The sequence below is a fragment of the Elephas maximus genome, chromosome 10 (genome assembly GCF_024166365.1).
Source record: "Elephas maximus indicus isolate mEleMax1 chromosome 10, mEleMax1 primary haplotype, whole genome shotgun sequence".
Taxonomy (NCBI): domain Eukaryota; kingdom Metazoa; phylum Chordata; class Mammalia; order Proboscidea; family Elephantidae; genus Elephas; species Elephas maximus.
The window spans coordinates 88832166-88845028 of NC_064828.1; the positions used below are offsets into that span (position 1 = coordinate 88832166).

The 12863-nt window shown below is 49.5% G+C and overlaps 1 protein-coding gene across 2 annotated transcripts in view; it reads left to right on the plus strand.

Moving 5' to 3' along the window:
- The window catches only part of IFT43 (intraflagellar transport 43), a 104644-nt gene extending 103936 nt beyond the window's left edge, over positions 1–708 (plus strand). For both annotated transcript variants that reach the window (XM_049898676.1, XM_049898677.1), the window contains 2 exons: positions 144–206; positions 376–708. In XM_049898676.1, coding sequence (XP_049754633.1) covers positions 144–206; positions 376–495 — 183 coding nt within the window. In that variant the 3' untranslated portion in view covers positions 496–708. The remainder of the gene's footprint in view (positions 1–143; positions 207–375) is intronic.
- Positions 709–12863: the final 12155 nt, after the last annotated feature.

The following is a 12863-nucleotide window of genomic DNA, read 5'->3' on the forward strand; positions in this document are numbered from 1 at the left end:
CATTGTTACTCCTTTGTTAAGGCACTTCTGCAGGTCTGGGTTAGGGAAGCTCTAATCCTCACAACTGGATCCTCTTTGCTTTGCAAGAGATTGCTGTGCAGAGGCCGTCGAGGTGCACAGCCTGGCTCTGTTTGCATTCATAGGATGGAGAGATCGACTTGAAGCTCCTCACCAAAGTCCTCGCACCAGAGCACGAAGTTCGGGAGGTAACAGTGGCAGTGGCAGCTCCTTACTCTCTCAGCCTAGTCATTCCCATGCCCAGCTGGCCCAGGGGCTGACCTGGGTCTCCATGAGGCCCGGATGGGTGTGGGAAGGTGGCTGTGATGGAGGGCAGAGGCCTTTTTTTGTCTTACCCAGCGATACCCCTCTTGGCAGGATGATGTCGGCTGGGACTGGGACCATTTGTACACTGAGGTGTCCTCAGAGCTCCTCACGGAGTGGGACCAGCTTCAGATGGAGAATGAGGACCCTGTGGGGCAGCCCAGGCAACCCTGAACCCTGGAGAGGACAGCAGACCATTCTCCCGGTACATAGTAACCTCTGCCTTGGACTTGAAAAAAATACAAGCCTAAAACTGAAGAGGCTGACAAGCAGCTTAGAATTTTTATCTAGAATATTTTGTAATAAAATAGTTATTCTCAGCAGGCCACTTTGGGTCCCTCAATTACAATAAATTGCTTTACTCTCCAATGGCCATCTCTTCATTTCTTCCCAGCACCCTCTCGAAAGAAAGATCCATCGAGAGTGAAGCTGAGTGGCTTTTAAACATCCTGAAGGGAACTCTCCACATTGTTGAAGAGCATGAGGGGTCGTCAGATTCAGGAGGAGAAGGGGCATCATTCAGTTCCAAGAGGCCACAGCAGCCCTGGGAATGTGGGGATGTGGGAGGTTCAGACACCTGCCTGCTGGGTCCTGGGGAGGGCCTGGCATGAGCCGTTCTGACTGTGGACATTCAGTACTAGTCAGTTAAATTCATGAAGGTGCCCTGCCTCCTTTGTTACCTGCTTTCAGGCTGAGGAGGGAGCAAGACGTGGGTGTCATCAGGTGATCCCTTCTTCACCTCAGGGTTTGGTAGCTGTTTTGACAGCCCTTCCCTTCCTCTCCTCTTCCTGCAGCCCGTGCCCTAGGTTCTGAAAGCTGCAGTCCCCTTCTGCCACAGCTTCCCAGAACCTCCGCTCTGGTTCTCATGAGAAGGGGCCAGCTTAGCAGCCCCTCGCAGGGCTCTCTCTGGGGGCTCTCCTCTGCTCCGTTTTCCAGAGCCCCTGAGCTTTCAGATACAGAGCTGCTTGTCTTCACTGCTCCAAAATGCAGGAGACCCAAAGGCCCTGAGCCCAGCCCTGTTTCTACACAGATACAGCTTTTGTTTTTGGTTCTCCCTCTCTTCCCAAGACATCTGAGGACAGGGACCTTTTCCTGTCCCCCTCTCCTGGACACGCTTTGGACCAGGCCCATGCAGCCTGGCAGCTAACTAAGTAAGCCCTGCTCCTCACCCAGCCCAGCTGGAGCGTACAGGAAGTGCTGAGCACCTCTTATCCTGCCTGGAAAGCCCTCATTAAAATACAGAAAAACAAAGAGGCTCAACACATCAAAAACCCACTGGGGGGTTATTTTTGCATGACTGCCGTGCCCTTCCCCGGTGAACCACGAGGCTCAGAACAGGCAGAGAGGATGCAGGTCTGGTAATTATAAACCCGGGGATTTAGTGGCTTGGGGTCCCTTTTCCAGCATCACACTCTCAGCCCAGGGAGCCCCTCTTTGGAATAATTCCCATGGCCCCAGAGAAGTTTCCATCCAGGCTGGGTTTTCTTGAATCTGCATCGTCCTGCAACCCAAAGGGGAAAGTCTGTATTTCTTGTCCCTTAATTACTGGCCAGTTCAATGGCCTCAGGAATCTGATGGTCCTAGGGGCCTTCAGCCAGCCAGAGCCAGTAGCTGGGGACTGCCTTCCGTCCTCCCGTGATAATAACAGCAGCAACAAGGCCTAACATTTATTGTGTGCTCACTGCCTGCTGGGCACAGGGCTCAGCGCTCAGTATGACTTACCTGGCTTGACCTCACCGTTGCCCAGTGAAGCAGGTGCTGTTTTGTGGTCCCATTTACAGGTGAGGAAACTGAGGCTCTGAAGGGTTAAGAAATTGCTCCGGGTCATCCAGCTCCTGAGTGACAGAGTTGTCTGCCTCTTAAAACCCACTTGTCTGACTTGACTAGGGAGCCTGTGCTTGTGACATCTGTGTTCCTGTTCCTTCTCTGTTGCCTTCAGCTTAGGAAAGTAACCTGGCCTAGAGTGGGCAGGAAGTCCCTGGGTGATAAATGGTTAATGCACTTGGCTCTTACCCAAAAGACTGGAGGTCTGAGTTCACCCAGAGGTACCTCAGCATAAAGGCCTGGTGATCTACTTTAAAAAATCAGCCATTGAAAACCCTAACAAGCATAGTTCTACTCTGACACACATGGGGCTGCTGTGAGTCAAAGTAGACAAAACAGCCACTGTGTATGTGTTTGTTTGTAATAGTGGGGAGATGTAGAGGTGCACTGGGAGAAACTGCCTGCTTCCCCTTGGGCACTGACCAGGCAACCATTCTTGTCTCTGAAAGTATGCAGTGACCACAAAGTAGAGAGCTTTGCCAGGCCTGGGGTGTGAAGCCTCTCAGTGTGGCTGAGCTCGAGAGTCCTGGCCCCCGGAGGCAGGGTTACAGCCAGTGGGCCTGGTGAGGAACAGCTATTGGTGAAGTGAGCTAAGCCTGGACAAGAGTCGGACTCAGGCCATGTGGGACCAAGTTTCCTGTTGCCCGTGCCATGTCCTGGCCACACCCAGCCTGGACTTCATCCTTTAGCCAAGATTTGAACATCATGTGGTCAGAGAGCCTGGAGAATGACAGGCTGTTCTAGACTCTATGTCCACCCAGTGCTTACTGACTTCTGAGATACTTTGCTTTTCTCACTCATATATGTTCCAAACAGCAGCAGCGCCCACCCTAGACTTCAGGGGCAACCCAAGAAGACAGCCCAAGATGTCATGAGAGAATAGACAGGCAGCCAGGGCCCCAGCAATGTCGCTTTCTGCAGGGGTATGGGGAAGGCACAGGTCTTTTTGTTTGTTTTATTGTACTTTAGATGAAGGTTTACAGAACAAACTAGTTTCTCATCAAACAGGTAGAACACACATTGTTCTATGACGTTGGTTAACAACCCCACAGCATGTCAACACTCTCCCTTCTCAACCCTGCATTCCCTGTTACCAGCTGTCCTGTTCCCTCCTGCCTTCTAGTCCCTGCTGCAGGGCTGGTGCGCCCCTTTAGTCTTGTTTTGTTCCATGGGCCTGTTCAATCTTTGGCTGAAGGGTGAACCTCAGGAGTGACCTCATTACTGATCTAAAAGGGTGTCCAGAGGCCATACTCTCAGCGTTTCACCAATGTCTGTCAGGTCAGCAAGTCTGGTCTTTCTTTTTGAGTTAGAATTTTGTTCTACATTTTTTCTCCAGCTCTGTCCAGGAGCCTCTATTGTGATCCCTGTCAGAGCAGTCAGTGGTGGTAGCTGGGCACCATCTTGTTGTACTGGACTCAGTCTGGTGGAGGCTGTGGTAGATGTGGTCCATTAGTCCTTTTGACTAATCTTTCTCTTGTATCTTTAGTTTTCTTCTTTCTTCCTTGCTCCTGAAGGGGTGAGACCAGTGGAGTGTCCTCGATGGCCACTCATAGGCTTTTAAGACCCCAGACACTACTCACCAATGTACAACGTAGAACATATTCTTTATAAACTGTGTTATGCCAACTGAGCTAGATATTCCCTGAGATCATGGTCCCCACAGCCGTTGGCCCAGCAATTCAGTCCCTCAGGGAGTTTGGGTGCGTCTATGGAGCTACCATGACCTTGGGAAGGCATAGGTCTTGATGCTGCCTCCACTTGCATGTGGCATGCTGACTGGTTCCTGACCAGTTTCTCCTGGACTCCCTCATGTCACCTCTGAGCAGACTTGAGAAGCCCCAGCTGGTCTCCAGCACAATCTCCCATGGTGTCTTTGATATTGGGCAGTAGCTTCAGAGATGCTGTTCTTAGGCCAGGCTCTAGTGGGGAAGTTTGTACCTTCATGAAGTATTGATTGCCACCTACCCTGTGCCAGGCTGTGTCCTAGGCACTGCCGACATGGCCACAAACTAGACAGGCAAAACTCCCTCCCAAGTGGCACTTACATCCTGGTGGTGGAGGGAATGGACAGATCAGTAAACAGCATGTCACAGGGTAACAGAGGCCATGGAGAAAAATAAAGCAGAAACAGGGAAGAGAATGTGGGGCAGTGGTTGCAATTTTACATGGAATGGTTAAGGGGGCCTCATGAGAAGGCGACATTTGAGCCAAGACCCAAAGAAGGTGAAAGGTAGGAGCAAGACTGGTATGTGGGGGGAAAGGGTTCCAAGTAGAGGGAACAGGAAGTGCAAAAGCCAAGAGGGGAGGGAATGGGCCTGCTTGTCTGAGGAGCAGCAGGAGGTCAGTGTGCAAGGGACAAGGGGAGAGCTTGGGCTTCTCACAGAAAAGGCCTCTGTGTGTGTGGGGTCCACTCGCTCCCCTGACACAGGTACTCTCAGGCCTCCTCTGGCTCGCCGGGGAGCCTTTAGAGAACTTTCCTGAAACTGCTGCATGGCCTTTGCATGCCTTAGGCTGGAAGAAGCTGAACGGTTTATGCCAGAGGAAGGGCGGGGAGAACAATGTGCTCCGTCTGCACAGACCGGAGGTCAGGGGGCTGCTGGCAGCTCCTGCCATGCCGGGTGGTGCCAGGTGCGCAGGGCAGACAAAGCAGCATTGTCAGGCCTCTGCATGGAACGCTCCCTGGAAACATGCAGCTCCTGATGAAAAGTTCAAGCAAGAAATTCATCCAGACAGGCCTGTGTCTGAACCAGAGGTCATCTCTATCCCTCGTGGTTGGCTCTTCTTTGCTAAACCCTAGGCCACTCCAGATAGGCTTTTTGTTTTGGAAACTGATGCTACCATGCATTCAGGTAGCTCGACCACCATGTGCCGCTGAGCTAAATCTAGGCCTTCTCTGCTAGTGGTGAGGGGGGCTCCTGGGAGAATTAGTGCTGGAGACCTGTGTGCGAGGATACTGTTTCCTACAGCAAAATGAGGAACCCGGCTTAGCATCCTTGCTTGGCTTGCTCAAGCATCGCTATGCTTCTTTCCTTGGGGCCAAGAGGCAGTGGGGAAGGCAGCAGGTATAGCAGCAAAGGGCAGTGGTGAAGAGTGCAGGTTTCGGAATCAGGAGGCCTGGTTCCAGGTCCAGCTCTACCACTTAGCAGCTGTGGAACAGTGAACAAGCGATGTTCCCTTTGTGACCCTGTTTTCTCATCTATAAAATGGGCTGTAGTATTAGTACCGTCTTCTGAGATTGTGATGCCCAGTAAAGGCTGCTGTTGTTATTAGATTTTGGAACTGGTTGGGATCGACAAGTGAGCGTAGGGAAAGTCACATTGGATATTTTATAGCAGGAGCCCCTATGTTTTGCTGGAGGGTATCACCTTCCACCACCTCTTGGGCACCATTTCTCAGCCATGGCTAGAGGAATGGTTTGACACCAGGGTTTCTTTCTTTCCTTTTTTAACTGTTTTATTAAGGTATAATTTCAATAGCATAAAACTCACCCATTGTGAGCCTATGATTCAGTGATTTTAGTAAATCTGTACGTTGTGCAACCAGCATCGTAATCCTGTTTTAGAACATTTTCTTCACTCTAAAATGTTCCCCTGGGCCTGTTTACAGTTAATGCTGTTCCCACTCCCAAGTTCTAGGTAACCACTCATCTCCTTTCTGCCTCCATAAAGTTGTCATTTCTGGACATTTCACATGAATGGAATCATACAATACGTAGTCTTTTGATTCTGGCTTATTTCACTTAGTATGTTTTTGAGGTTTATCCATGTTATACCACAGGAAAGCAGTTCATTACGCTTTATCGTTGAAGAGTATTCCATTGCATGGATGTGTTAGTCTCCTAGAGTTACTGTAACAAAATACCACAAACTGGGAGGCTGAAAACAGCAGAAGCTTATTCTCTCACAGTTCTGGGGGCCAGAATTCTGAAATAAGTGTCGGCAAGGCCATGCTCTCTCTGAAGGCTCTCTCTAGGAGGATCCTTTCTTGCCTTGTCTAGCTTCTGGTGGCCCCAGGCGACCCTTGGTTTGTGGCACCACAGCTCCAACTTCTGCCTCTGTCTTCACATGGCCATCCTCTCTCTGTGCCTGTCTTTGTGTCTGTCTGTCTCTTCCTCTTTTTATAAGGACACAAGGCGTACTGGAGAAGGCCCCCCCCCCACTCCAGTGTGACCTCATGTTATCTTAACTAATTACATCTGCAGAGACTGTTTTCAAATAAAGTCGTCGTCGTAGGTACTAGGGTTTAAGGCTAGAACATATCTTTTTGGGGTCACAAGTCAGCCCGTAACAATGTGTATACACCACATTTTGTTGAACCACTTGCCAGCTGATGGACATTTGGGTTGTTGCCAGGTTCTGGCTATTATGAATAACACTGCTATGGGCGTTTGTGTACGTGTCTTTGTGTGGATATGCGTTTTCATTTCTCTTAGGCAGATTCCTAGGAGTGAAACTGCTGGCTTACATGATAGGTTTAACTTTTAAGAAACCGCCAAGCTGTTTTTCAGAACACTAGTTTATTTAGTTTTTTTCAGGTGCTTTAGGGCACCGGGATTAATTAAGCGCTTGCTTTTTCTTGTTTCCTTTGCTCAGGTCACTGTGGGCTTTGCAGGTGGAACGTTCTCCCAATTTCTCTCTCCCTTCTTTCCTCCTGTCATTGATCAGATGTCTGTTTTGAGAACATAAAACTCATCTGTCTGTCTTCCCCACTATCCTGTAAGCTTCCTCAGGATATTGCTGGGGGTTATTTAGGTTTCTGTCAAGCCCCATGCATATCCTAGAATTCAAAGTCAAATAAGATGCAGTCCCGACCTGAAGAAGCTCACAAGCTAGTAAAGAAATAGACAAGTTTCATCTATACTTTCAAAGCATTGATTTTGAAAAGCAAAGGGCCTTTCTGGATGAGCGGAGGAACCCATATAATCAGCTGCAAAGTACCGATGGGGGAAGAGAGAAAGGGAGCTTCGTAACCAGCAGGCTGGTTCACACAGAGTAGGCGTCGGCAAACTACAGCCCGTGGGCCAAATCCCGTCAACGAGTGTTTTTATAAAGTTTTACTGGAACATAGTCATGCTCTTTCATTTACATATTGTCTATGCCTACTTTTGTGTTACAAAGGCAGGACTGAGTAGTTGTGACAAAGTCTGTATGGCCTGAAAAGCCTTAAATATTTACCAGCTGGCCCTTTACCAAAAAGCTTGCCAACTTGGCTTAAAGGAAAGAATGCAGAGGAGAAACACCACCACATGCTCCCAACACTCAGCTGTTTATCCCTATCCAGAAAATCAATTGCAGCAGGAGTGACCTGAGTTAGATGTAAGGAAAGACTGGACGAGTGGGAGATTCTGGTTCTTGAAAGAGACAGACAAGCTTCTCTTAAGAAGCGGAAACAAACACCAGTTCCAGGGAAGTTGGGACATAATCTATCTAGAGACAAAAAGCTGGAAAGGGTGGCTTCTGGGCTCCTCCTCAGCCCTTTGGCCCTATTTGTGCAGTGGGGAGGGGTATATGTAGGAGTCAGATGCCTTAGCAGAAGGTTCAGATTAACAAAGAGAAAGCCTAATGGATGGGGCGTTAGGAGCAAGGAGGGGAAAAAACATTCCGAATTTTATTTTAGTGAGAGAGCGAAAATCAGGAAGCAGGGGTGGTGGGAGCAGGCAGGGAAGAGACTGTCCCTCTTGTGGCTGCGACGGAGTGAATTAATTCACCGCATATGTTCCCAGCATCTGTCGTGGTGACCTGGACTGGAGGGGTCAGCGAGAGAGGGGGCCATGCCAGGGCTAAGCATTAGCCCAGAATTCCCGGGCTGCGGGGCTCTTGGCTCCCTCCGAACGGTGGCTGGCCAGCCCACCCAGGAACATCTGCTGTGGCTGCTGCCAATAGCGTTGCCTTGGGGGGAGGGAGAGCATCTCTTCTGCATACTGTCCACCAGGAAATACCTGGCCCGGGAGAAGACTGGAAAAAGCCCTGCAAAAGATCTTCTGTGGAAGTAGACTCAACCCACCAGACATATGTCCTGCAAGCAGAGTGGAGGTGTGACCCAAGGCGCAGCCCTGGGAGGGCTCAGGGGAACTACAGCCCTAGGTAGAGAGAATGCACAGGAATCTGGGGACTGCTGATTCCCTGGGACTGCTATGGCGCTACAGTTAAGTGCCTAGCTGCTATAACCTAAAGGTTGGTGGTTCGAACCCACCCTGCAGCTCTGTGTGAGGAAGACCTGGCGAGCTGTTCCTGTAAAGATTATAGCCTCTGTGACATGGCGTTATGAGTTGAAATCAACTCAACGGCACCCAACAACAATGACTCTTAAGTGCCAGACCCAGAATCCTCCCTGGATAGCATCTTGGGCTGTTGTTGCTAGCTGTCCTCAAGTTGATTCCAACTCATGGCAATCCCATGTGTGCTGAATAAAACTACTGCATAAGGGTTTTAAGGCAGGGACCTTTTGCAAGCAGATCACCAGGCCTGTCTTCCAAGGAACCTCTGTGTGGGTTCAAATTGCCATCCTTTTAGCTAGTAGTGAGCACTTAACCGTGGGCTTCTTGGTGCTAAATGCTCCTGAGGAGCCTGTCATCCCCGAGGAAGGGGGCAGTAGGGTACAGTGGCTAAGAATGCGGTTGAGGTCAGGTTGGCCTCTCTGCTCTTCCACTTCATAGCTGAAAAACTTTGGGCAAGTTCCCAAAGCTCTTTGTGCCTCCATTTTCTCATCTGTGGAGTCAGGTTGAAAATAATTCCTGCCCTATAGGGCTACTGAGATGATTAAATGAGCTAAGGCATGTCGAACGTCCGGCACGTAGTAAGTTCTCAGTGAAGATTAGTCCTTATCGCTTTAAATGGATAGGTGTTGGCCACTTGTTGCACCCGGTGTTAAGTCATGGGCTGTTAGGGCTGACAGGACCTCATGGGTGGCTTAGTTTCCCAGTGCTGCTGTAACAGAAATACCGCACGGGGGTGGCTTTAAAGAACAGAAATGTATTTGCTCAGAGTTCTGGAGACTAAAAGTCCAAATTGGGGTCTCCGCCATGCCATGCCTTCCCTGTCAGTAGTTCCTGGCAGTCCTTGGTTCCTTAGCTTGTAGACAATCCTCACATGGTGTCTACCCTACCTGGGTGTCTGCTCATTAACATAACAAAGAAAATCCTATTTCTAAACAGGATTCCATCCACAGATACAGGGGTTACAGTTCCAACACATATTTGGCGGGGCACCATTTAATCCCTAACAGTGGGCATCTACCCCACGGTTACAGACTAGTGGCCCACAGGCTAAATTTGATCCACAGGATGTTTTATTTGGTCTGTATAAAACCAAACCAGCCAAACTCGTTGCTATCCAGTCAATTCCAACTCATAGCGACCCTATAGGACAGAGTAGAACTATCTCATAGGGTTTCCAAGGAGCAACTGGTGGATTCGAACTGCCGACCTTTTCATTCGCAGCCGTGGCTCTTACGCACTATGCCACCAGGGTTTTCTTTGCCTACGTAGTATTTTTTGCTTAATTATGAGCATTTAAAATAGGGAGATTTTACAGAAAAACCTAGAGTTGCCACTTCTCTGTCCACCTTGGGCCTGCAGTCCTTTATGGCAGCAATTGACTTGAGCTGAGTAGCAATGGCCCCCCTAAATAGGCCCCCCTCCATCATTTACATTTCCTGCCTGCCCACTGCAGGCATTTGACTTTGAGACCCCTCCTTGGCCTTGGCCTTCTCATTTTGACATTGAGGATAGTGCTCCCCAAGGACACTTACCTAAGGTCATATTCCTGGAGACTGGAGCTATGGTTCTGACTTGCAGGCCAGTGTCCTTTGTCCCAGGAATCTGGACGCCTGCCTTTTACCTCTCCTGCTGTGTAACTTAAAATCATGGAAGCTCTGAAGAAGATCCAGTTAGGTGAAGCCTAACCCTGTGTCCAGCAAGGATCTGACAAGCACTTAAGCGGAGTTCTGTGATATTTCCAAGGCCAGAACTGGACCCTTAGCCATTTGCCTTGGCTTAACTGTTGGAAACCCTGGTGGTGTCGTGGTTAAGTGCTACAGCTGCTAACCAAGAGGTTGGCAGTTCAAATCCACCAGGTGCTCTTTGGAAACTCTATCAGGCAGTTCTACTCTGTCCTATAGGGTCACTGTGAGTTGTGAGTTGTCAGTGGGTTTTTGGTTTTTAACTGTTTAAGCTCTGCCCCAGAGCTGATGGCATCTGCTCAGGAAGAGTCTCCACCTCAGCAGGCACAGAAAAGGGAGGAGGTTTGCCCTCTCTGCTCCATTCTAGAGCAGCCACCAGTGCCTCAGTCGTTGTAGAGAGGCACTGGGAAGATGAGGGTAGTGAGGCTGCAGGGGCAGAGAGCCCACCCACCTGGCCTGCAGGGTCTACATACTGGGCTTAGGATGAGGGGCGGCCACGGAGTGCACCACTCCTATCACCCTTCAGGGGAGAAGCTGGAGTGTGGGGTGCAGTTAGCTGACAGCCTCCAGTGACTAAACATGGTGGGGCACAACAACGCCCCATGTCTGGCCAACACAGGCTCCTCTGTGGCAGTTTTGGCGTGAGAGCTCCCGCTGGGCTGGTCAGAACTTTCTCAGAGCCACACCACAGTCTGAAACTCTTGCCTCCAGGCCCTCCTTCTTCCCCGCTTATTTCCAGGCATTGAAGCTTCATCCTTCAGCCTTTTTCTACTTTACCTTACCCTCAGTCAACCTCTTGCACTTCTAGTTCTGTCTTGGTGTCTCTTCCTGGAGGACCCAAGCAGTGGGCCTGAGGTGGTCCAGCTAGAGTGGTGGTTGGACAAGGACCCTTGGGTGGGCTGAGAGAAGATAGCTTGTAAGGGGTGGGCGTAACAGCTCCCTCTCCAAAGCCAGATGCCTCCTGAACACCAATGGTTTGGCTGAAGTGTGGGTTTAATTTGGATTGGGACCCCTGGAGATGGAGAGAAGGAGGTTGGCTGAAGTAGATCTCTCTCTCACTCACACAAGTGCCAGCTTGGAACCTGATCCAGCTGACTTGGCCGGAAAGGGAGGAATCAAAATTCCCACAACAGGCTTTTGGCAAAGGAATTCAGTCTCATCTCCATAGAAGGAAACACTTTCTTCTTTTCTTGCTGAAGCCCCTGAGTGGTGTAATCGGTTAACACACTTGCTGCTAACAGGAAGGTTAACAGTTCAAATCCACCCAGAGGCACCTTGGAAGACAGGCCTTAGTGATCTACTTCCAAAAAAATCAGCCGTCAAAAACCCCACGGAGCACAGTTCTTCTCTGATACACATGGGTCATCATGAGTCGGAATCAACTCAATGGCAACGGCTAGCTTCTCGCTGAGGTCGAGTATGAGGAGCCACTGTTGGTGGCTTTGTGGGCAGAGCACAGGGGATGTCATGGCACCCCAGGCCTGCAGGAGACAAGGGTGTGCCCTCAGAGGGAGACAAGTTGCCCATCAGGATCCTGGGGCGTCACCGCTGAAGTTGGAAGAAGGGATAACGTTTAGGTAATCATACCCCGGTACTGGAAGGTGCATTACCTCGGCAGAGGGGAGCTCCTGAGGGGTTTGAAAACGGTCGTACTTATTCTGAAGCAAACCTGAAAGGTGGCACCCTCCAAGGGTCTCCTGAGTTTTTATGGACAACGAAACAGAAGAAAGGCCAACAAGAAAGATGCCTCACTGGGTGTGGATTGAGCCTACATGAAAAGGAAGAGGGATGCCAGGCAAAGAGAAAAAAAATAATAGTTTAACTAGAGAACAGAAAAAACAAAAAACCCTAGTGGCGGTGTTGGTGGAGAGGAGGGAATTAACTACAAACAGGTGGGAGGAAACTTTCTGGGGTGATGGGAAGATACCACGTATTGATGTGGCGGAGGTCACCCACCAGTTGCCACGGAGTCAATTCCAACTCATGGTGACCGCACGTGTGTCAGAGTAGAACTGTGCTCCACAGGGTTTTCAATGGCTGATTTTTCAGAAGTAGATAGCCAGGCCTTTCTTCTGAGGAGCCTCTAGGTGGAATCAAGTCTCCAACCTTTTGATTAGCAGCAAAGCGCATTAACCATTTGCGCCCGTCAGGGACCCAGGGACTCCTGTGATGGTGGTTACATGTCTGTATATATTTGTAAAACTCCTCAAGCAGCTTACTTAAAAAAGGGTGATTTTTACTGTAGGTAAATTGCACCTCCATAAACCTGACTTTTACAAAAATTTTTCCCCATCACTCTGACCATCATGGGAACACAAGTACCCCTTTGCCCCACACCGTCTTGAGTTCATGCAGCGTCCTCTGTGGGGCCTGAGAGCCAGGTCAGGAAACAGAGGGGCCCTCATATGCCACCTCAGACCCTGACCCTCAGACCAGGTGGCTGCGCAGACTCAAGTGCAAGCTTTTAAATTTTATCTTCAGTTTAATTCTTCATGATTATGTTTGGAAAAGAAAATCCAGCAAATTTGACCACTGGGGAGAGCAGATGATTCAGTCTGGAGGAAAATAGTCATTTGGGAGTCATTTTTGACATTCTAAATTCAGCGGAGCTTCCAGACTAAGACTAGGAAGAAAGACCGGGTCATCTACTTCTGAAAACCAGCCTTATAGGTCACAACAGTCCAATCTACAGCAGAATGTTTCATTCTGTTGTGCACGGGATTGCCATGAGTGGGGCAGACTTGATGGCAGATAACAACAACATATTCACTAAATTGAAAAATATGTAGTTGAATATAATGAAAATCTCTTTTCACTCT